General features: G+C 35.2%; 2 protein-coding genes across 2 annotated transcripts in view; both read left to right on the top strand.

Annotated features, from left to right (window-relative positions):
• Positions 1–24,601, top strand: part of LOC127528918 (uncharacterized) — a 469,030-nt gene that overhangs the window by 57,370 nt on the left and 387,059 nt on the right. The gene's annotated exons all lie outside the window — the stretch shown is intronic.
• The window catches only part of ubr3 (ubiquitin protein ligase E3 component n-recognin 3), a 279,977-nt gene that overhangs the window by 46,386 nt on the left and 208,990 nt on the right, over positions 1–24,601 (top strand). The window contains 13 exon segments of the mRNA XM_051930608.1: positions 60–190; positions 3,189–3,417; positions 3,713–3,892; positions 3,987–4,120; positions 4,267–4,353; positions 4,768–4,833; positions 4,950–5,039; positions 10,401–10,529; positions 10,608–10,660; positions 11,746–11,879; positions 14,740–14,827; positions 15,460–15,599; positions 22,366–22,462. Coding sequence (XP_051786568.1) covers positions 60–190; positions 3,189–3,417; positions 3,713–3,892; positions 3,987–4,120; positions 4,267–4,353; positions 4,768–4,833; positions 4,950–5,039; positions 10,401–10,529; positions 10,608–10,660; positions 11,746–11,879; positions 14,740–14,827; positions 15,460–15,599; positions 22,366–22,462 — 1,558 coding nt within the window.

The raw sequence follows: 24,601 nt of genomic DNA, 5'->3' as shown, positions 1-24,601 counted from the left end.
ATTATAACCCTGATTTTAAGTTTGTGGGGGAAAAAACGTTTTTTTCTTCTTTTTTTCAGATCTAACCATTATGGGTGTGCTAAAACATAAATGCTTTTTAGAAGAATTATTGTTTTGGACAATAAAATATGAATTTCCACAAAAGATGGTTACTTTTCTACTTAACATGTTGCCGGATCAGGAATATAAGGTTTGAGGATTGTGTTTAGAAATCCAGACCTCCTTATTGATTCATTCTGCCTGTTTTCTGTAAGCTCTCTCTCTCTCTCTCTCTCTCTCTCTCTCTCTCTCTCTCTCTCTCTCTCATATATCATTTTGACAGACACTCTCCATACTTCTTCATTTTAGATTTAATGCTTTTTATTAATGCTAAATTTATTTATTATTTTGTGTGGAAAAGCAAGGGCAATATAAATATTTTTAAAAATAAGTAATTTCTGATGTAATTTCAGTGTGTTGTAGGTGGCTTACATTACATTATTAACCATTAGAAACTGTTTTTATTGTACTGGTCTGTTTGAAACAGTACACATAGAGCAAATTCATATTTTCAAACTATAGGGTTTCCTGCTACTTAAGTAGCCCTTTGTGCTTATTTATGTATTAATAAAATTGGCTGGGAGCATTACCAGTATTTAAAATTAGAAAATTGCCCATTAAGAGATGAGGAAAAAATGATCTCAAACTTGCATAATTCAGCATGGATCACAATTTGGGTGTCTGGAGCCTATTATAGTTAGTAGCATAGTGCACAGGGGCTGGAACCCGCTCTAGGCAGGTTCAGTGGCAGGAATAATTCATTTGCACACACTCTCACAGGGCCAATTTAGATTTGTTAGTTATCCTAACACTCACAGCTTTGGGATATGGAGGAATACTGGAGTACCTGGGGAAAAAACATGCTACTATAGTGAGAACAATGCCACTCTGAAGGGAAATAAATATTAGGAAGCGCATCATTACATACCCAACCAATGGAGGGGAAAAAAATGTAATAAAGAAGATAAAATATTTGTAATGCAGTATAACACTTTGTAAAACATGCTGTTATTACGCTAAAATGTTTGATGTCTTTATCTATTTTTTGTTATCTGTTTATGGCAGAGTAGCTTCCCACAGCACTAAGGCCCTAGGGCTTATTTCTGTGCTCTGTGGAGTTTTCCCATCTCCCTGTGTGCAGTTGGGTTTTCTGTCTTATCTTGGGCTTCCTGCCTCATTCCAAAGACCTGTATGTTATTGTAATTGGTAATTCTAATTGATGAGTATATATGTTCTTGCATGGGTGAGTATGATCTGTGATAGGCTGGTATTCCTTTGTACTTTGCATGTTGATGCTGAGGTAAATACTGCTACAGGCCTTCTTAAATATAAATGATTTCAAGCACTCGTATTTAAGTAAAATTGCAGAAGTAGATTATTCTCTCAGTGCTCAGTTTTGCCGGTTTCCTGAGGAGAGAAGCTATCTAGTAAAATTGTAACCGAGTGTACATATAACCCATAAGACTTGTGTCTGGAGATCAGGTAGTAATATAAACATAACTTGCTTGGTTTAAGAAGTATTCGATGAATTAGCATTTCAGATGATGTAAACATGCCTAGTAAGTGTAAGCATATTATATAGATGTGCTTTTGGCAAGTAGTAAACCGGCCAGACTATATTAAACTTACATTTTCAAGCAAAAAAATTAATCTCACTTATGAAACTGTGTATCTGTTGAATGATTGTGTATTATGCATGACTTTATTTTTTCTTTCTCAATTCCTTCTAATATCAATAAAGAGTATGTGTGTATAATACATATATAATATAAAAATGACAAGAGCATTTAGATTTATTTTTCTGTAATACGTTTTCCCCCAGTTTTTACAGAGAGTAAAGAGGTCTTGAATAAATACCATACTGTTATTAGCTTAATTTATGAGTGAGTTTCCACAACTATGCATTAATATCCCATCATAACTTGTATTTTTTTTTATATTTTTTCATCCAAAATTAGTTGAACGTATCTGTAAAGGGAAGCATTTTGTCTTTGCGTTATTGGGTTATCTCCTTAAGACTAGAGCACCATTTTTTTTTTGTTATTCTGTGCAGAATGGAAAGTTGAAGCCTTTTTTTTTTTTTTTTTATACAACATTTAAAGTGCTTCAGTTACTCTTGAGAAATTAAACTTCATTTGTAGCAGTTGCACACGATATCACTAGGACCTTTAAATATAGGTGTTTTTCAATAACGTTAACCCAGTGTTTTTATACTGACCATATTGTAGCTGTAATCTAGTCAAACAAGTGTATTCAGCCTTTGGCATAATGGCATAAATACAGTGCCTTGTGGAGATTCTGAAGTCAATTTTATTTTTTTCTATGTGCTGAATTAATATGGACTTAATATGAAGTAAAGCTATTAAATATATTTCTGCATAATTATGCACTTTAATATTTTAAAAACAGTTCATATTAATGGTAGTACTACTGTTATGTTCCAGTAAGTATAAGGAGCATGTATATGTATGTTTATTGAAAAACATTTGTTCTAATACTTGTTTAAAACAGTTTGAATTAATTCTCCATGAATTAGTTAAAACTTAAAGGGGATCGTTTAGGAAACATTCAGAAGAACAAGCATATTTAAGGTTTGAAATATTTCCTTGTTATACAGAGGTGCGGTGTTAAGTGCTTCACGGTTTTAAAAGTCTGAATTATATTCCAACCCTGTTGCTGTCAGTATATACTGTAGTTTAGTATCTGTCTGCATGGGTTTTCACTGGGTACTCTATGACTTCCTCCCATATTACAAAGACATGCATGTTGCAGTTTATTGGTTTTGCTTACATTCTGTGCCGCAGCAGTAGGCTGCAGCTCTGCATAATCTTATAGTAGATGGATGGGTGAGTACATGAACTACTGTTATACTACTGAGTACTGTTATACTAGCAATGCATTTTTTTGTTTAAAGACAAATTCAAAAAGTATTACTAAATTTTGCTAGTAAATATGAAGTGTTAAAGTTGCATATCAACAAAATATCTGAAGAAGTAGCCTGAGAAAAAAAATCAGCAAACCTGTTTGCAAAATGTAATAACTTAGTGCAGTACTTTATAATTCCCTCATGTGGTTCACTGTTTGGAATCAGCCAGATAAATTAAGGTTAAGTACGAGGTAATGAATACTTTCTTTTTTTATCTCCACAGATTGCTTTCACCAAGACCTTTGTTCAACATTATGCATTCATTATGAAAACTTTAATGAAAAGCCATGAATCAGACACCATGTCTAATAGAATTGTACATATTAGTGTACAGTTATTTAGTAATGAAGAGCTAGCACGTCATGTAACAGAGGAATGTCGTCTTCTAGAAATAATGGTGACTGTCCTCCTTTACATGATGGAAGGTTGCCTTATAAAAAGTGACATTCAAGGTAAGCCTTCTATGTCTTTTTAAGAAGCATAATATTGTATAAGATAGTATTATATTGTAAAAGTCGTAGCCTGAATATTGTGAGGTATACATTTTAGTATTGTGTTTGAAAAATATATTTTCTACCAAACGCATTATGGAAGTGTACTTTTTTACTATACAAGCATTAATATACTTAGAAATGTGTAACAGAAGTAGAGTATCCCATTCACAAATACGTTGTAAGAGAACATGCTAATGTTGTTACTGGTTTGAAGCATTTGATTGCCAACAAAATATTTTTTGTTTTTTGGTAGATGAAGACAATAACCATCATGTTGTGGTAAACTGTGGAGAAGCACTTCTTAAAAATAACACTTACTGGCCTTTAGTTAGTGATTTTATTAATATATTATCACACCAAAGTGTAGCAAAGAAATTCTTGGAGAATCATTCATTGCTGATGTCATGGATGGGTTTTGTTTCTTCTTTTCAAGGTAAAAATTTTTCTTGATTATTTACTAGTAGTGGTGATGATAATGATTACAGTGTTCCAAAATGGTTAAAAAAATCATTAATTCCTTATATTAGGTATGAATCTGAATAAGCGTGAACTAAATGAGCATGTTGAGTTTGAGTCGCAGACATACTATGCAGCATTTGCAGCTGAATTGGAAGCATGTGCTCAACCAATGTGGGGACTCTTAACACACTGCAAAGTTAAGGTAAGAATATTTACTTGCTGTTTAGCAATAGTTGATGTTTAAGTGCCTTGTTAATATAAATGGAAATCATATAATTTTTACTTTTGCAATAGGTAATATGCAGAAATGTACTTTTAATGGATTTGTGCTGTTCATATTTGTTCTAGGAAACACAAGAGTACACAAAAACTATGCTTCGATTCTGCTTAGAGGCACTACAGATGTGGTTTGATGCCATCAACTTTGTAGATGAGGTACCATTTTTAAATTTTTAGACATAATATAATAGCTAGAGAGCTGATCTGAAAACTGTAAGGATTCAAACTAAGTTGGGCTTACTTGGCTGGTTTACCCTGTGATTGTCATGCACCCTTGCTTTTGAAATAATTTTTATCTTATGTTTTCATGATATTTATTTGCAAAGTGTGGTGTGATTCTTTTCAATAGACAGTGTTTAGGATTAAAAATGAACCATTAACAAAAAAATGATAAAAGGTTTGAATTAGTATTAAAATAATAGATGTTTAGAGTAAAGTAAAACCTTTTGCTGTAAATAATAAATCTATGTTTTCATGACTGGATGATTGAGAGGGAGGCTAAAACTATTTTATGTTTTTTTTGTTAAACTACTTTATGGTTAATTTACTAACCTACTTAAATTTTTTCAGCCCACAGCTAACCAGGTTACCTTCCATTTGCCTCTTCATCGGTACTATGCTATGTTTCTGAGCAAGGTAACGCTTTGACATTCAATAATATTCATACAAAAGTGTACTGCATAAAATTATTTTCCATGTTATCTGATTTCTTTTTATGACTAAGAATATATGTATTTATTTCTTTAAAAAAGGCAGTAAAGTGCCAGGGTCTTGATTTGGACAGTCTCTTGCCAGATCAAGAGGTGCTAATGAAGATTATGGTTCATCCTCTTCAAATTCAGGTATTTAATTTAATTTGGGTATCTTTGATCCATATTAACTAAACATGTTAATTTTTTGCAGCTTGGTACCGCTCTAGTATAATTTATGGACTTAATAGTATTTGACTTTAAAGAAGACTTCCAAAAATGTATTACAAGCATAGATAGATAGATAGATACATTATTAATCCCAAGGGGAAATTCACATACTCCAGCAGCAGCATACTGATACAAAAAAAAACAATATTAAAGAGTAATAAAAATGTAGGAAAAACAGACAATAACTTTAAATAATGTTAACGTTTACCCCACCGGGTGGAATTCAAGAGTCGCATAGTTTGGGGGAGGAACGATCTCCTCAGTCTGTCAGTGGAGCAGGACGGTGACAGCAGTCTGTCGCTGAAGCTGCTCCTCTGTCTGGAGATGATACTGTTCAGTGGATGCGGTGGATTCTCCATAATTCATAGGAGCCTGCTGAGCGCCCGTCGCTCTGCTACGGATGTCAAACTGTCTAGCTCCATGCCTACAATAGAGCCTGCCTTCCTCACGAGTTTGTCCAGGCGTGAGGCGTCCTTCTTCTTTATGCTGCCTCCCCAGCACACCACTGCGTAGAAGAGGGCACTCGCCACAAGTAAAATATAAGCATAAAGCAGTATATGTGAATGCAACTCATAAATATTTGTTACAAGTTTTTAATTCATTAGTTTGAAATCAATCGCTACTGCACTTCCTGATTTTTGGTAGGCCAGAATGTTGGTAGGTAATGCTCCAATTGTTTTAGGTTGCTTTTTGGTATAAAGTAGACAGGTAGGAATCTGTAAATCTTCTAATTTGTACTGCAAATGTTGTAAATGTATTGGTTTACAGTATATTATTTTCATACTTCTTCAGGCCAGTTGCTAAGGGGCAGTGTTGCTGAACTGAAACAGCTCTGCCATTACCTGGATAAAGCTGAGAATGAAAGCTTTTGTTTTTAAATATTTTGACACAACTGTCACTGTAGTATCACATTTAACAAATATTAAGAACTAAAATGAAGGCCATCTTTTTCAGCAATCATGTATGCTGTTTATAGGATATGTCAAACTGGCTTATATTACCTTTAGATAATCAAATATATCTTTTGAGTATCAATGTTGTATTATTATAGTTTTAGCCTAATTTGGCCAGAGTATTTTTTTTCTTTTCAGAGAAAAATGCACCGACCTATAAAGAACATGTAGACTTAACACAGACAGAAACTGGGAGAAAGATTCAATTTTAGGATAATGAAACCACTGCACCATTAACAGCAGAATACTTTATTCCCCACCTTATGTTTGAACAACATACACAAAAAAAGAGCTAGGACAAACTCCATGATTATGACTATTGAGTTAAAATTTCCATGTCATATAAGACTAACCTGCACACCAAGGAGAAGCAGTCTTGTATCAGATCATGCCTTTAATTTTCTCATCTTATTTGTAAAACAAGTATTGTATTAAAATCATGGGTTTGTCCAAATTCTTGTTTGTGTGTGTATACTGTTCAAACAAAATAAAATATTCTGCTATTAGTGGTACAGTTGTTCCAGTTGAGTCTTGAATCTTGCTCCTGGTTTCTGTCTATGTTGCGTCTGTGTGGGTTTTTCCCTGGCTACTGCTTTTTTTCACTCTCACATCACAAAGACATGCAAATTGGACAATAAGGTCATTACAATTTGGCCCTGTGCGAGTGTATATTTGAGTGGGCCCTCTAATGTACTGGCACTCCCATCAAAGGTTGTTTCCTGTATTGGGTTTGATGCTGCCAACATAGACCTTGGTTCTCTCTTGGTTTATGCAAGTTTGAGTGTGGTACAGAATGTAAATGGGTGCTGAAAATGCAGCATCTAAGAATGTACCATACATGTTAGCGATGTCACTCCGGTACGAAGTCAAAACCAAAATTCCAAAAAAGTAACAGTACTAGCTTTTTTATTTACAGTATTAGTAGTACTGAGTGAAAGTAGGTACTGCACTGATGTGTGACTGCAAGTAGATGAATTACTACAAAAGGCTCAATAATTCATGAGGAAAATGTGAGTAAAATCTACGTACGAAAATGGCTCATAGTAGTGATGATAAAGCACTGCATCAACACATGTCAAAAGCATACACCACAGAAGTCCTGTCTAGGAAATGTTCCGCATATGTAAGAGGAGATGAAAAGATGTTCACCATAATCCTGATAAAAAAATGGAGGTTTACATTCATTCTCTGATTGTAATAAGTACATCTAGAGAATGTCCATCCAAGCATTCGTCTAACTGGTATTTACAGTACAGAGTTGTGAGGGAAACCACAATTACGTATACAAGACTGTAGGATGTGGGAGGAAAATGCAATCTGAATGTGCTGGCAATAGTAAAGCTGACTGAAATGAACGATGCACCAGCAATGAAATTAGCTGCTTGAAATGTTAATACCAAAACAAAATATGTTTAATATTTCAATGCTTCAAAATAAAAGGCACATTTATGCGACATGTACTGCTTTAACAGAAATGCATGATTGCAGATGCAAGCACAGTGGCGTAGCTAGCTTGCTGTAGGCCTCTGTGCATCACCCTCAGGTGGGACCCTCCTGTCTAGCTTAACTGTTAGTAATTTATTTGCAACTAGATCCTAGGGGCCAGCTGGGCAGTGGCATCTGGGACCTTGTCACTATCAGATCAAATGCTGGTGACAAACAAACCACCTCTCTAAATGGAATTTGTAATATGTTTTTTAATCGCTTTATTACAGCTGCTGTAAGTTAGCAAAAATAAATTGTGGGAATGAAATGTGAGAGGTGTGGGTAGTAGTAGTAGTAGTAGTAGTACATAAATATATGTAAAATGTGGACCTGCTTACTTTTACAAGACAACTTTGTGAAAGAAGATGATTAAAATATAATGTAAGCTAGAAAGTAGAAACTGTTCTGTGCTATAAAATGAAGCAATTTCAATTTGTAACAAATTAAAACGGCAACACAGGCTGACAGGATACTACTACACAATCGACCTGTTTTACACAAGTTCTGAGACAATGGACATCATAAAGTGTTCATGCTCACAAATCTCACAGTAGTGACATAGTGCACTTATGTCATACTAAGGTACACAATAAAACAGATTACAGATATGTTAAACTGTTGAAGCTTACAAATATGGAACTGACTGACAAGTCACAAATCCTATTATTTAGAATATCACTAGCACCTTAAAATACCTGCTTGCGTGTTACGCAAAAGTCTCAACAATATTTGACACGTCAGGTTGTCAGACACGGTTGTTTTCGATTGAGAGTACAACCAAGCCACTAAGTTTGTCTTGCTATGTGGTACTTCTGAGGTCATTTTTAATGAGTTTAACTTGAAGAATGATCGTTCAAACGAAGCAACAGTTACTGGCACGTTCAGCAGTAACATGTAAGCCGTGCAAACGTCACTGAAACTAGACGACGGTGCACAGTGATGTATCAGTAACGGTTTAGCTACTTCGAAAACAGTTGACTTGGTTGACAGGATGGATTGAAAACATGCACGAATTGACAACAATTGAGCAGAAAACGCTGGTAAAACTTTGGTACTATAGTGTTCAATGAGAAAATAGGCAGCAGCATACAATTCGTCGTTAGCCATCAAGGTCAGAGTTGATGGTAACAAGAAAGAACGTTGAAGCCACTGTATCAAGACTGTGCAACAGTTGTTTGAATTAAGTCATTAATTAATTTTTTTTTTTTTTTTTAAATCTATACGCCCTGAGTGGGGCCCCCCAAGCTCATAGGCCCTTGTACTTTGCACAATCTGCACAATCCATTGCTACGCTAGTGCAAGCAGTTAACAATACTGGCAAAATTGTATACTTCATTAATAAATATGAGGCAGTTTGGTGTAGTAGTTAAGGCTTTGGATATCAGGATGTGTGTTCAAATCCTGCTATTAGCACTGTGTAACCATGAGCAAGTCATTTGACTGGCCTGTGCTCCAATTGGAATGCCAAAAAAAATGCAACCAATTGTATCATGAATGTTTCAAGTTGCCTTGGATACAGGCATCTGGCAAATATGTAAATGTAAACAGGAATATGCAGGCACTAAATTCAAATTATTGTTTGGTTTTTGAAGGCAAACTAATCTTTGTGATTATTACCCATAAGCATGCTTACCATATGTTTTGAATGGTACATTCACCAGTGTAATGCTGCTATACAGTTACTGTATAACTTGTGTACGGGTAACGACAGCCCAGGTAATTTTCTAATTCTCGATTAATACACCGGTTAAGCCATAACAGAGTATTATCACTTATGTAAAAAAAACTTTAATACCACAAAGCAAATTCTAAACTAGTGGATTAATGAAGAACTGACATGTTTGTTTTCATACATAAAGTTTTAAAGCTGGGACAAATGTAAAAAAGGAGAGTCAGATTTGGAAAATTAAAGCACCAGGAGTGTTTGACATTGGATATTTGAGTCAATTTGACTCATTTATTAAGTATTGCTCTTTAGTATGGTTTTTTAACCTGCTAATGATACAGATATTAATCTTACAATAGTAAGTGCTATAAACAGTGATTACCTAACGAGCTGTATTTTAAAGGTATGTTGTGACAAAAACACCTTTTAAAGAGTTTGTTTAAATGTAACGATCCTTTATTATCTTGGAATTCCTCAATTTGGCAATACGTATTGAATAGTATTTGAGTTTTTATTTTTAGTATTGATTTAAAGCAATATTTTTCAGTTACTTGCGAGATAATGTCAGAATAAATTTAAATTATGCACATGCTAACATAAATCAGGTAGTTCATAATATAATTCTTTATAAATCATATGCTGAAATCCCCCCATGATTATAAAATCCCCTTCATTTGTTGTTACACTGGGGGAAGCCCCATCTTTGCCATATATTAAAGTTCAAGCTCTGCATTTTATTTTGATAATTACTATTGTCAATATAAGTTTATTTAAATGATAATTGGTTAACTACTTGATGGATATGCCAGTATGTTGAAGCTGCTGTTACTGTTGGTATTTTTATATAAATTTCCTCTACTATTACAGAAAAAGATACAATTTTGTTCACTCAAATAACTGATAAACAGCGCCAAAAAGCCGTGGAATAGGATTTCTGTTTTTGTTGTGGTTTCAAAAAGTTACCAAGTTTTGCAAAATTTCACTGGTATTGGTGTCAAATGCAAGAGTTCTGGTATTGTGATACCCCTAATGCACCTACTGAGTTTGAGTCTTACATCTAATCTTATTGCTTTACATACAAAAGAGTGTTGTGAAAATTAATTCATTATTAGATGATAGTTGAAATGGTGTTTAATGGTTTATTTAATCATCTGTATTTTTCATTTATATTTTTTTAAGGCAAATCTCTCAGAGATCCATAGCAACATGTGGGTCAGAAATGGCTTGCAGATTAAAGGTCAAGCTATGACTTATGTCCAGTCACATTTTTGCAACTCAATGATTGATCCTGATATTTATCTGCTTCAGGTAACTATAATTCAATAACTTTTACAACTGTATTTATTTGGTACTGGTGGCTTAATATGTTTTTCTATGGATCCTTAGGTGTGTGCCTCAAGGCTTGATCCTGATTACTTCATTTCCTCTGTCTTTGAGAGGTAAAGTAACTTTCAATTTTACATGTATACATTTAAAGCTGTAGTAAAACCTCATTATGAAGCTGCCTATATCTTTTAAAAAAAGGTTTGCTGGTCTACCTGAATATACAAAGACATTTCCTTTATGTATTAAAATAACAAAGAAGGGCACACAGTGGGAAAAGATGTGCACAGATTGAAACAATAAACACTTTGGGCCTACCAACCCTGGTGTGTGGTATCCTAACTATTAGTTAAAGGCAAGTTGCTGTTTTACTTTTAATTTATTAAAATATTTAGAACATCCTCTTCACACTGGGGTGATCTTGTTGTTTGAATCTGCTCCAAATTTTAGTATCTTCCCCGGAGCATCCCTTTAAAATACTAGGACCATTAAACTACATTTCCTTCCTAGGCCTCTAGTGTTTTTGTGACTAACATGTGCACTTTATTTAAAAGTATAGACACCTTGATCTATTCCTGTGATGGCTGCAATTCTGCAGTATCCAACAGGGTCCTTGTATACTGCAGTCTGTGTAAATGGTGTTTTATTCTGGGCCCTTCATTTTTACTTAGTTGGGCAAATCTTACCTTCTTTGGTTGATGCATATCAATCTGGAATGTGCCTTTTGGCAACAGTTCCTTGTGCAGGTTATCTACTTTTGATCTTACTTTTTTGGTTACTGTTTTTTAGTCTCTAGGTCACTAACTTTCTGGTTGGTTTTCTTTTCTGTCCCCCCCACCATTCCTAAAGCCCTGTAATCAGTGCTCTGACCATGCCCTTAGAGTTGGGTACCCCATGCTAATTTCTAATTTTATTTCATATATTATTTTCATTTTTGATTCTAGATGCTTCTCCCTTGCCATTTCATCCTTTATGTAAATTGGTTATATGCAAGATGAAGTTTCCAGCAAAAATGAGTGCACTTGCAAAATCAGATTCAGCTGTGAAAGATAAAGGATTCCATGAATGGCAATGTTTATTGGATTTAGGTGTGTTTAATGTCAAAATAAGTTTGCAGTTTTGCACCAATTAAGAAAAAGTAACTTGTTGCCGATATAAATTCCTGTTTTGATGTTTTCTTGAAATTTTTTGTTGTTCGCAGATTTAAAGTAGTGGACTTGCTAACAATGGCATCACAGCATCAGAACTCGCTACTTGATACAGAACATGAAAGGCCTATGCTGGAAGGAGCACTAACATTTCTTGTAATACTGCTAAGCTTACGTATACATTTAGGTATGTGTTTTTGATTTTTCACGGTGAACCTCTCAATATTTTATTGTGTTCAGAAATGTTTTATTTGACTTCTGTTTTTAATAATTGATAAACAAGTTAGTAATGTGACGTTTTACTGTTTTTTCTCTGCGTTTTCATATATTGAAAACCCACAATCCATTGGGATATATTTGTCCCTAATTGTTTCAAAAGTACTCTTGAGACCGTAATCCCTCCTCCATCGCGGGGGTTGTGTTCCAGAGCCACCCGCGAAATAAAAAAATCCGCGAAGTAGAAATCATATGTTTATATGGTTATTTTTATATTGTCATGCTTGGGTCACAGATTTGCGCAGAAACACAGGAGGTTGTAGAGAGACAGGAACGTTATTCAAACACTGCAAACAAACATTTGTCTCTTTTTCAAAAGTTTAAACTGTGCTCCATGACAAGACAGAGATGACAGTTCCGTCTCACAATTAAAAGAATGCAAACATATCTTCCTCTTCAAAGGAGTGCGAGTCAGGAGCAGAGCATGTCAGAGAGAGAAAGAGAGAGAGACAAAAGCAAACAAATCAATAGGGCTGTTTGGCTTTTAAATATGCGAAGCACCACGGCACAAAGCTGTTGAAGGCGGCAGCTCACACCCCCTCTGTCAGGAGCAGAGAGAGAGAGAGAGAGAGACAGATAAAAACAAACAGTGAAAAATCAATACGTGCCCTTTGAGCTTTTAAGTATGCGAAGCACCGTGCAGCTTGTCGCGTCAGGAAGCAGCTTGCACAGAAGGTAGCAACGTGAAGATAATCTTTCAGCATTTTTAGACGAGCGTCCGTATCGTCTAGGTTTGCGAACAGCCCCCCCTGCTCAATCCCCCTACGTCAGGATCAGAGAAACTCAGCGCAAGAGAGGGAGAAAAGTAAGTTGGGTAGCTTCTCAGCCATCTGCCAATAGTGTCCCTTGTATGAAATCAACTGGGCAAACCAACTGAGGAAGCATGTACAAGAAATTAAAAGATCCATTGTCCGCAGAAATCCGCGAACCAGCAAAAAATCCGCGATATATATTTAAATATGCTTACATATAAAATCTGCGATGGAGTGAAGCCGCGAAAGGCGAAGCGCGATATAGCGAGGGATTACTGTATTCTTGTTTCTTTTAATTAAGCATTACTTTTACATTTGCTTGCCATCCTAATTGTGCCACGCTAGAAGTAGATGGTAAATGTCCTCACAGTTTTCAAGTGGTGGTCCTTTTTTACCAGCTTTGACACCCACAACATACTGTATGAATATATATGTTGGTACTTTTAATACTATTTAAATGTTCTTTCTTGTTCAATAGAAGCTGTGCGTTAATAGTAATCTCAGAGTGCCTAGCAAATGCTTTCTTTAATTTTCTTTACTTTTGGTAGTACTAGGGTGTTGTACCGTGTTAGCCATTATGAATGTAGAGAAAAGCCAAGCAAAATGACACCTTTTATTGGTTAACTAAAAAGATTACAATAGGCAAGCTTTCGAGGCAACTCAGGCCCCTTCTTCAGGCAACAGTGGGGTTCACAGATACTCTTTCTAAATCACTGTTTCAAGTGAAATATAAAATATGGGGAACTTAAACAGGTTTGCAGTTTAATGGAAGATCTTTTAAACTATTATTGCATGTTATTTTCAATTTTTTTTATTTTATTCATTAGCAAATGAAACCGAAAAAGTTTTGAAACTCAAACATCTCTTTATCCATTGATATTGAATTTTCTCAGTTTGTGGTTCAATGCAACCAACAAAAAGATCCTGGGAGTCAAAGGACTCCTAATATGGTAGCTATCTTTAACTGTGCCAGTATATAGCCTGAAATTAAAGACGATAAAATTCAAATCTTGAAGTAAGTCTTTGTGTGTTATATATTGTGTAAAATAAATTTTCATTTTTAAATCACATTTCTATTTTTGTAAACAAAGCAAGAATTTTATAGTTTGTGCTTGATTCATTAGTTTTTTTTTTATTGTAATTTATTCATTCTTAGTATTTCACTGGGTCCATTCCGTTTGTTGTTAAAATAATATTTCTTTGAATATATTGAAAACTTTTTAGGTTTGATGATCTAAAATTTAAAAAACTTAATACACCCTTAAGTTTATTTTAATTGGAGGGTTTTTAGTGCTTCATAGTCCATAGATTTTATTTGCAATGTTACTTTAACTTCCTGATTATTTTAGAAGTTTAATTTTGTTGTTGTAATAATAAATAACTGTAGGCCAAATGTTTGAATGATAAGTACATAAAAGTCTTTAGCACACCAGTTAATAAATTACTTAATTAAACCAAACTCTTTAATAATATAACACTATAAAACCTTTTATAGTCTTGGGAGGTTAAACCCTATTATGTCAGTTTTTCATGCCATATAGGAATTAGCCTCTGGACATGTTGATCTTAACAATACATTTTCTAATGATAATAATTATATAAATCTGCAACTAAAGTAATAAACAAATTTCCACCCAGTATATACAATAGATAGATAGTTTTACCCAACTATTAATCATACTTCTTAGCAAACTGGTGTTCGAAAATTTATGTATACGGTAATTAATACGTAATTTGCATTATGTTGTCATGTTGAATAAAATATAAAAAAAGATTACTGCTGTATTAGGGTTTATTTAACCACTTCAATAAAAATTGTTTTAAGAAAATGACAAAAGATTTACAAGATAACAAGCAAATTAATTGAAGTCTAGCTTGTCAGTTCCTACTCTTCAATTGTATACAGAATAATAAAGAGTATAGATGTAAAGGTCCCCAGGATTCTGACTTTTTCTTTATGATGTAGCACGAATTTCCTGTCTTGATAGAATTTTATTTATTTACTCTTTGGCATTGCAGGAATGACAGATGATGAAATTCTTCGATCCGAAATGGTATCTCAGCTCTGCATGAATGATCGGACCCATAGCTCTTTACTAGATCTCATATCCTTTCAGCAAATTTTACTGACTTTTGCTTGTATCATTTTTTTTCTGTGAAAGAACTCATTTGAACAAAGAGTCAACATGGAAACTCATTTTTATATTTTAAGGGCAAAATATTTTAAAATACTTAGTATTTTTTCACTTGTACATTGTTGCCATATGTTTAATTACAGTTTCAAAATCTCAAGAATGCAGGATCATTGTGTGCTGCTGTTTCAGTGTGTATCTCTGTCAAAAACCACTTTGCCTGCCTATGCTCAAGTGCTTTGGGATAGGAATCATGATGCTAGGCAGCATACAAAATGGACATTAATTGATTAATGTGTTTCTGTATAGTGTACTATGAGTGGTGAATGTGGAAAATATGTATACCTAATCTGGAAATATTTACCTAAAATTCCTCAAGGGAGGGCCACAGCAAAAAATGCCTTAACAATTCTAATTTGGGGTTTCTGCAATTTGGTGACATGGCAAAAGTGTGGAGGAAAAGCCAGAGTTATTGTTGAGAATAGAAGAAGGTTAAGAACCACCGGTCTAGCATATTCTTCAATAATACTACTAATACATTTGTGAAAGTTCTTAATGTGTGAGATTTCCTTATTTTTAAGAGACTTCCTTAACTATGCTTCTACATTCCTGAGAATCCAAATCCAAAAAGTGGAATTGTCCCAGGAAGTTACAGCTTTGAAACAATGCTATCTGCTGTTGCAGACTTTAAGGCTCCTGTTTTTGAACCTGGAGGCTCTATGCAACAAGGAATGTACACGCCTAAAGGTATGAAATTGATGATTACTGTAATTTTTTTACTATTACAGTATTAATAAATATATAATCAAAGGTTAAAATAGTTTACGTAAGTGGTGTATTAGTAGTATTTTTTTAATTCAGTAATTTTTTTTTTTATTGTCACATTTAACTTTCCAGTAGTCTGTCCTGTTTTATTTTTCTGTCCTCTCAGCTCTCTGACCTTATCTTTGGACTTCTCTTTAGACATCTAAAAAACAATTCTGTATAAGGACTCTACTGCTCTATTAATTACATATCTGTCTTTTGTGTGTGTTATTTTGTTGTATATTATTTATTCATTAGTATTCTTACCAAATTTTTCTTTTCTTTTTTGTAACTTGACATCTTGTTAAGCACTTTGAGCTACATCCTGTTCTATAGAAGTAAATGTTATTGTTGATGAGCGTAATGGTGGTAGTAGCCTTAGCAGATCAGGTGAGACTTTTCTGATTCTAATAATTGTTTTCAGCTTCTTCTGGGGAATTCATGTATGTTAGATATACAGGGTGATTCAAAAAGATTAATCTGATTTCAAAGTGCCATATTTTTACAACCGTGAGGCACCTAGGAACCAATCACATACTGATTGAAAGAGGGGGTCATAGAGTTTCTGACCGTCACTGGAGGATGGAGCGGTACCTCATTTATACCGATCCAGTTCCCATCTTATGCAAACATAATGCTTACTATCCAAATACTGGGAGTAGCTGAAGATTAATATAAGGTGACACTTACTTATACTTTTGTAGGCCTCCTTAATATCCACAGAATGTGTAGTAATATTGTCATATTTGGCAAACTCCTCAGATATTTGCCTCGAATTGAAAAATTGTTCCCCTGTTTTGCTCACAGATCAGGATTCACATTAGTCTTCCTGATTAAGAGAAATGATGGTATGCCAGAGTCTCCATGGCATTCATTGAACGACGAAACCGGCTATTGTCGGTTCCCAGTGCAATTTACCAGCACGCTGGAGCTGATCAGTCAGTGCCGTTCATTCGTTGAGCAGCCAGCTCATGACCACTGCCGGCCCCTGCAGCACTGCAGCCTCACTGTCTCTGGGATTGAGCTGCTGCAGTAGCCTAGCCTGCCAGCGTCAGCGTTTACCTCTGTGTGCTTGCGTGCAGCCAGTTCAAGTGCAGTGATGCTCTTTGCATGAAAAAAAAATGTGTTCCATTAAAATTTCACTTTTTCTTTGTGAATTGTGACATTTATTTAAAGTGCAGCAAAAAAGTATTTGGCATCCAGGGATGCATTAACCCCCAAGTATGTAGCAGTTTAAGGGTTATAGCCCAAGAATGCTGTCGAAACAGCCTGTACCTTCTAAGGCTTCTGGCATTGAAAACGCGCTTGCATGAATTAAAGTACATATAGCGGTAACATTGGTATTTTACATTCTAGCACTGCAGGTGACATATCAGTACAGTACTGTACAGTATACGGGTTTACCTTTACATTCTTTTTTTAGGTAATGTATTAAGCTGAGGTTGAAATGAAATTAAAGTGTTTTGGGGGCATATTCATTATAGTTTAAACTATAAAAATAGGCAATTTTTTAACCACATCCATAATTTGCGGTTTTTTACAATTTGTGGGTGCTCTAGGAATGTAACCCCCGTGAATTTCGAGGGTGTACTGTAACCTTGGAGGTCAATCATCACCTGGATAGTAGACGTCACATAGTATATGTGTACCAAATTTCAGGTCAATAGTTCAAACGGTTTGTGAGCTACAGGTGATTTAAAATCCTGGTCAGACAAACGGACAGCCACGGTAGCGTACTTTATAAGAAGACTAGACAAAGAGTCCGTTTCGACAATGTAAGATGAAACGGGCACGAGTGGAATAGTAATAAGTGTAAGCACCACAAACCTGATATAGGTGTATTGAATGAATGCGTAATTGAATCAGAATGCGTAATTAGGCCTCGAGCTGTAGTCGAAATCGCCTTTCAGGCCTCTAGAGCTTTAATCGAAGTCGCCTTTCTCTTTGAATTTTTGCGGCCGTAAATCTACCGCCTGCCGCGATGTTGGGGTTGGATGTCGGTCGAAGTCGCCTTTCTCTTTGAATTTTCGCGGCCGTAAATCCGCCGCCTGCCGCGATGTCGGTCTCGTAAGGTTTTTCGGGCAGCTGCGCAGAAGGCGACTGCACATTCGGTTTCGGACGTGCGCAGAAGGTGACTGCGCATTCGGCTTCGGACGGACGTGAGTGAGTGAGTGAATGAGTGAGTGAGGAGGCTGGCGAATTATGTATTAAGATTAACTATATTCTGTGTCTTAATCATCTCAGGCCAGATCACATATATTTTCACAATAGTTTCTCAACCATTTCAGTGACCTCAGTAATGCTTTTAGTTTTTTTGCATTGCCAACATATTTTTTTAACCTTTGTTAAGATGTTCTATGCAGTTGTAACTTGCTTCTTTAATGGGTATGTTTTCCTTCATGTCATGGATACCTGCTTTGTTTTTCTTATGTTATATAGTTTTACGTCATGCAACAATTTGAAGATTGTTAAATTATTATTTTTCTTTTTTGATTAAGTACAGTGATCCCCTGCTATATCACGGTTCAGCTATCGCGCCCCTACTACATCGCGGTTTTATTATTATTATTACTAGGGGGCTCTGTTCCCTGCTCACTTTGCTCACCCACCACCGGGTTTGGTTTACCGGATAAACAATTTAAAGAGATTGTTATTTTCATGGTAATTGTTACATATGCATTATTTTTATTTTTACTTTAAAACTTTTGTAAAAACAATATTTGTCCTTTATTTCCTGCCCCAGGTGTGGTTACTTCTCTTTCTCGCAGGACTTGCTGCTCACGTTGTGAAGGGGTGGTCTGAACGCATGCTAAAGAGATGCGAGCGGTTGCAGTCTTGCTGCTGGCCAGCTGTGTGTTGTGCTTGTCGCACTTTGCGTCAATCACTTAAAAGCCTGTACAGCAGCTGACCTTTTGCCACTTCACGTATCTGCCGCTAGCGTTCTGAAAGAGGGTGGGGGTTCGGGGTGGGGATGTGTGAGGGCTGAACGCACGCTAAGGAGAAGTGCTCAGATCATGTGCCGGCAAGCTGTATGTTCTGTTTGTCATTGTTTTAAGAGCTGGGAGCACCTGAAGTTTGTCTGCCAAAAGCACTCCAACAACTGCTAAGTTAGATGTCAGTGAACTTGTTTTAAATTGTTTGTAAGTAGGGAGTGACGTGCAAAAGTCACCATCTCACGGGTTTTGCTTCCTAAGGTTGTAATGTCTAGTCTTGTGTGTTGTCAAAGTGTCTCTCCGAGATGATCTGGTCTCCATCACTTCGCTCAGCCCCCCCCGGTGGCACGCTGGGCTCCTGCCACTTCACGTCTCTCCTGCTCGCGTTGTGAAGTGGGGGAGCTGAACGCACGCTAAGCAGAAGTGGACAGATCAGCTACTGGCTTTGTGCTGCTTCTGCCAAGATGCCTGTTCTGCTTGTCGCTCTGTGCGTCGATCATTTAAAAGCCTGTACAGCAGCTGTCCTTCTGTCTCACTGCCTTGTCTTGTGTAACGTTAAAATGTCTCTCGTGGGATGTCAAATTGTCTTCTGACAAGATCACATCTGGTCTCCCTGCCAAGCTCTGAAATCTGCAGTATTCGATTATGTAGATCATCAACTGGGGTATCTGTACACTGATATTTTCCAAAATATGGTTTGTAAACACCTGCAGATTTGGAAGACTATATACCTGCTATTACTAAACTTCTCATTGTTTGAGTGCGGGCTATCAGAAAAAGACTGGAACAAAATGTTATAAGGCAAGCATAACACATTATTGTTGTTGTTTAAATACATTTTTTGGTAAAATCTAGAAAATACTTCTCACTTTTTCAGTTAATAAAATTTGTGCTTGCTACCCTGGACACAGAAATGTTTAGAAGTGTTCCACTTCTTACCTCAGTTGTTGATAGCCATTGCTTCACCATTACTGATTGGCCATTTGATTACATTAATTTTTGGCATGATTAATGTGTGTTCTTGAATCGAGGTACATCCACTTTGAGCAGATGCTAAGCAAAATGCAATACGTTTTCTTTTATCTATGACACATGGTCTATGGACATGAATTAAAATATAATACTCCTTTGTATTATGTGAAATCAATTTTGCTTTTATGTCCTCATCAGTTTTGTATTTGCTGTATGTTTTTCATTGTCCAGTTAGGGAAGTCATTCTGCACAGTTTACAATCTGGCAAAACATCTGTTTGTTTATATAACTTTTAAAAGGCGTATTTATTTTTTTATTTGTCGTTTAAAATACATTGTTATCATAGCAAAATATCCTTGTGTTTTTGGTACACTTTTATGGAATAGCCTAGACAAACTAAAATATCAGTGAAGGTATAAATCAGATATTTAAAACTGTATGTTTCTTGCACGTCTGAGTCAGTTGTCATTGTAGCAGTTCCAAGGCTCTTAAAGTAAATTTGATCTCACTTTGAATACTAAAAAGATAGATGTAATGAATACAAAAACAATAAAAGTCTGTATTTCCTGTTTTTGCAGTTTCCATTTTGCTTGCTTTCCCCTTTTTACTCACTATCCCTATCACAGTGTACAGGAACTTGTTTATCTGCCTTCTACTCCATCCACGTGGGCTTCTTACAAGAAGCCACCCTTTATAGTGAAGCTCTAGGAAGACAAAGTAGTAGATTACTTCTGAAAATATTGGTGACCATCAGGTAAAAATGCCCATTAATAACTCCTAAATACATTGTGCCTAATTTAAAGTTTACAGATATGAAGTTGTCCAAATAACAACACACAAAGGCATATTGACAATAGTATGTTAAGTCTAGTATAGCTTGACAAGTTTCAGTCAACTAGTGTGCCTAAATTAATGTTGGCTGGAGATTTGTGAGCTTCCAAGGTGCTGCATTTCAGTATACTGCTTGGTAATTTGTTCCTTGTACCTAAATTAACTGTAAAGTAATGGTTTCTAACATTTGTTCAAATTTTACTCTAACCCAAATTGTCTCTGTTCCCAAATCCTCATTGAAACTAATGGATGGCATTCACTATGTTTACCTACTAAAATAAAATGTTTTTCAAATGTTTTCTCATAGTCTTCATTTATGGTAAGCTAAACAAGTATGTGTCCTTCACTCTTACATCTTTGCAATCCCTGTAATTCTGGAGTAACTGTAATACTCAATTTTAAACTTGCATGAGTCATCTTTGTAATATAGAGGAGAAAACTGCAGAAAGCACTTAAAGTGCATGTTAAAATCTACAGTATTTAATATTATTCTACTTTTTCCCCTGGTATGTGACAAGGCTGGAGCTTAATGTCCAGTAAAAGTTCCATTCAGGAAGTGTTTGTGATGGATGTGAGACAGTGGTAGTGTTTACTGTACTGTATTTGCATAATGCAAAAATATTTCTTTGTCATTTGGAGAAGTCTGATTATTTTTAATAGAACAGAAGACTAAAGTAGTGCAAGTCATTCAAGCTCTTTCTCTGTTATAAGGCTGAAAATAATTTAAAGTGCTTTTATATATTAAAATAACATGAATTCTTTTGTTTCTTTAATTAATCTTATAATGTTCTTATGTACTACTTGGCCCCAGTCAGTGTTGCTTGCAAAGTTTTTATTATTGTTTCATATCTTTTTTTCTTCTTACTCCCTTTCTTACTCACTACAAATATCTGACATTTAATGCATTCTTTTACAAAGTTGTCAAAAGCACTTGTCGCACTAGCACTCCATCTTGAGTGGTAATCTACCCACCTGGCTACCAACCCTGTTAATAAATTACAGGATCTTACTGTACACAGTTGTAAAGATGCACAAGGCAGAAGAATATTTTCATGACATACGTCATTTGTAAAGCTTCACTAAATATTAAAATGAATACTGACTTGACTGACTATTCAATATTTTTTGCTAAAAATGCCCTTCATGTTCTGCAAGTGAAACCGTACTATTCACTGCATTTTTGGCAATGCAGTGTAGTGGCCAAGGCAATGTACGTTAAGTGAAAAGGTTGCCATTTCTTGCCTCCAGCTCATCTTGTGATTGTGACCAGGATACTTAACCTTCCAAAAAATAAATTTATGCAAACTATTGTATCATATCCTGATCATGTAAGTCATAATTTTCACAGATGTCCAAGTGATGCATAGTTCCCTCAACATTATTTGTTTGAGAAAACATCAAAGAAGAATGAAGGATACATCTTTTGTTGGGGGAAAAAAAAAAAACAAAAAACAAAACAAAGGTTGCCTCAAAATTAGAAATAATGTTTCCTTACTCCCATTCATCCACCCATTTATTTAGTCCAGTTAATCCAATTTAGGAGTATACTATGGCAAATTAATCATGGAAATATGTAATTAGTAGTTGAACCTTGCGATAAATTTTATGATTTTTTTTCCAATATTATATTTTCTTAAATATTTAAAGGAGGAGTTCACCAAAATTGTTAAGCTGTAACTGTTTGAGCAGCAATAAATAACTACTAGATGATGAATTGGATTGGTGGGGGGTGTTGGTGGTATTGTGGGAGTTCCTGAAGCTGCTGTTGCTTTCCAGGACTGAACTTGGCAATCCCTAATTAAAATTTGCTCAATATTCATTTCTTTTAAAACCAGAAGAGAGCAACCTATACTTACATTAATTTATTTCTGTATTTTTAAGAATATGTTAATATCTGGAAATAACATAGGGATGCGTTTCAATTTAGTATTCTATAATCTTAATTTTATATATATATTTTTTTGTTTTAACAGCTGAAGTCTGGGAAAGAGAGTTTGACCCAATCATGGTAATTCTGCGAACGGTTTACCGCAGGGATGTGCAGTCAGCAATGGACAGATACACAGCATTGTAAGTCTTGTTTAGAAATTTTGCTCAGTTTTAGTAGAAAATATGCATATTAAAAACAACCCAGCTCATTCTTTCTGTTGTTTGGAAATACCGTCAATCCATAATCAACTGCATGAAGCCGTAACCTAGGGTACTTCTGCTTAATCCTAAAAGTAACAGGTTGCTGCAGTTGTTCAGCGTGCTTTAATGATCCCAAAGTTATTTTAGTTCTATTTTTTTAAATTATTTTTTATTTACATACTTTTTTCCATACCTGTCATTTCATGTTCAGTTTATTTTTGTGAACGTTTGAGAGTTTCTGGTTTTTTTTTTGGTAATTTGCTTTAATTAGTTTTTATTTTCAGAGAATCAGTTCATTTTATTTTTTATTTTTGTTATACAAACAGAATTCAGTGAATATTAAGTGAATATTAAATCAGCAGTGTGGCTACATACCAAAGGGACAGAAGAAACATGCCCATAAAAGACACAAGAAAGCTATTTTTCCTCAAGCCATCTTTACTGAGAGTTACTTTCAGAACCTTTGATAATGTGTGTCACTTGCATTGTAGTAGTGTCTATCTGTTCAGTAAGCTGGCTGTTTACTTTGGCTTCCCTAGACATTTTTAAACTTTAGATCAAAGGGTTCAGAGTATCTTTTACAGCTGGTAATTCACATAGTAAATGGTTCCAGTGCACTTTCTGTCATTTTGTGTTTGTTTGATTAAGTTGATCAGACATATGAAACTAACGTTTGTTCATCAACATATCCTTACATTTTACCTTTTTTTGTAGATTTATATTTTTTCAACATGTCGCAACTCTGTATGGTCTTGATGAACACAGGTTAAGAGTGTTTTTAAATTCATTGGGCTCTCTTCTTTTATTTGAGTTTCATAAACCAGACAGGCGTGTTATCGATTACACAGATACCGTTGTTGCTGTCAGTGTCACATAACTTTTCTCAGATAGTACATTATCACTTACAACCAATTAGCTGCTGTGTGTCTATATTCAAAAACTTGTTTTGTTTAGGCAGCTGACAGCTATCATGCTCATGAGCCATATAGTGCATAGCAATTTGGTCAACGGCATTGTTCACTCGAAGGACTACCGGTATGTTGCATGAGCAATTCTCAATCACGTTTCCCAGTGAGCACTACTTAGTATTATACAGCATAATTATGTTAATTTTTTATTGCATTACAACACATATTTGAAAATATATTTGTTAAAATGTCAAGTTTTATTAAACTATTTCATTAAGCATTTATTTCGTCCAGCTGAACAGATTAAAAAATAATAAAATTACCCTGGCAACTTAACTGGATACCCTATTTTTAATCGTGTATCACATTCAACTTTGATTTAAAATTTCTATAGATATAGATGACAACTCTGCATTTATATCAGTATCTAAAAGAAAACTCACATTCTGGACTTGTAAAAATGACTACTGGGTCGAAACAAATTTAATTTTTATATAGCAAATAACATTATTTCATCTATCCATTCATTCATAATCATATCCACCTAATCCAACTTGACAGCATCAGGCACAAGACAGAAGACAAACCCAATCACAAAAATGTTAGTTTTCAAAAAAGACAAAAGAAAAGCTAATTGCTTCTTCCAGAAAACAGAAAGGACCTCATGGGGCAATCCATCTGGCACTATTGAATTTGGGAAATCCAATGTAGTGGCATTTTCTTCTGAAAGCCTAGGAAGTGACAAGTTATCTATTAAAAAAAAAAAGAATTAATTTCTGAAGGAGAAGAATTAGAGCTTTCATTAATACAAATCAGAGTGAAACTCCAGAAAATGGTTATTTGTACCCAGAGTGGTGTGTGTTAGGGTTTTATATTGATTTTTAATAGATAGCACAGTTGCATAAGCCTCATATTGCTGTTATCTCAATGCTAGTAACTTGCTATGTTGCTCTAGACACATAATGTTGAGTCCTAGTACAGTGAATCTCAAATTCAGCCTTCTGCAGCAGCCAAGAGTTTCATTCAGAACTTGTGCTTGAAACCAAAAGCTTATATTCCAGTCTTGCCACACGAGGGCAAGCTTCTTTCAAAGATGAGAACTGAGATTGAAGGTGAGTGATTTTTTTTTTTGTGTTCAAGGTGAGTGATTTTTTTTGTGTGCCTGGGCCAA

This window comes from Erpetoichthys calabaricus, chromosome 8 (genome assembly GCF_900747795.2).
Source record: "Erpetoichthys calabaricus chromosome 8, fErpCal1.3, whole genome shotgun sequence".
NCBI lineage: Eukaryota > Metazoa > Chordata > Cladistia > Polypteriformes > Polypteridae > Erpetoichthys > Erpetoichthys calabaricus.
The sequence above is the reverse complement of the archived record's forward strand: the minus strand, read 5'-3'. Positions and strand labels throughout refer to the sequence as shown.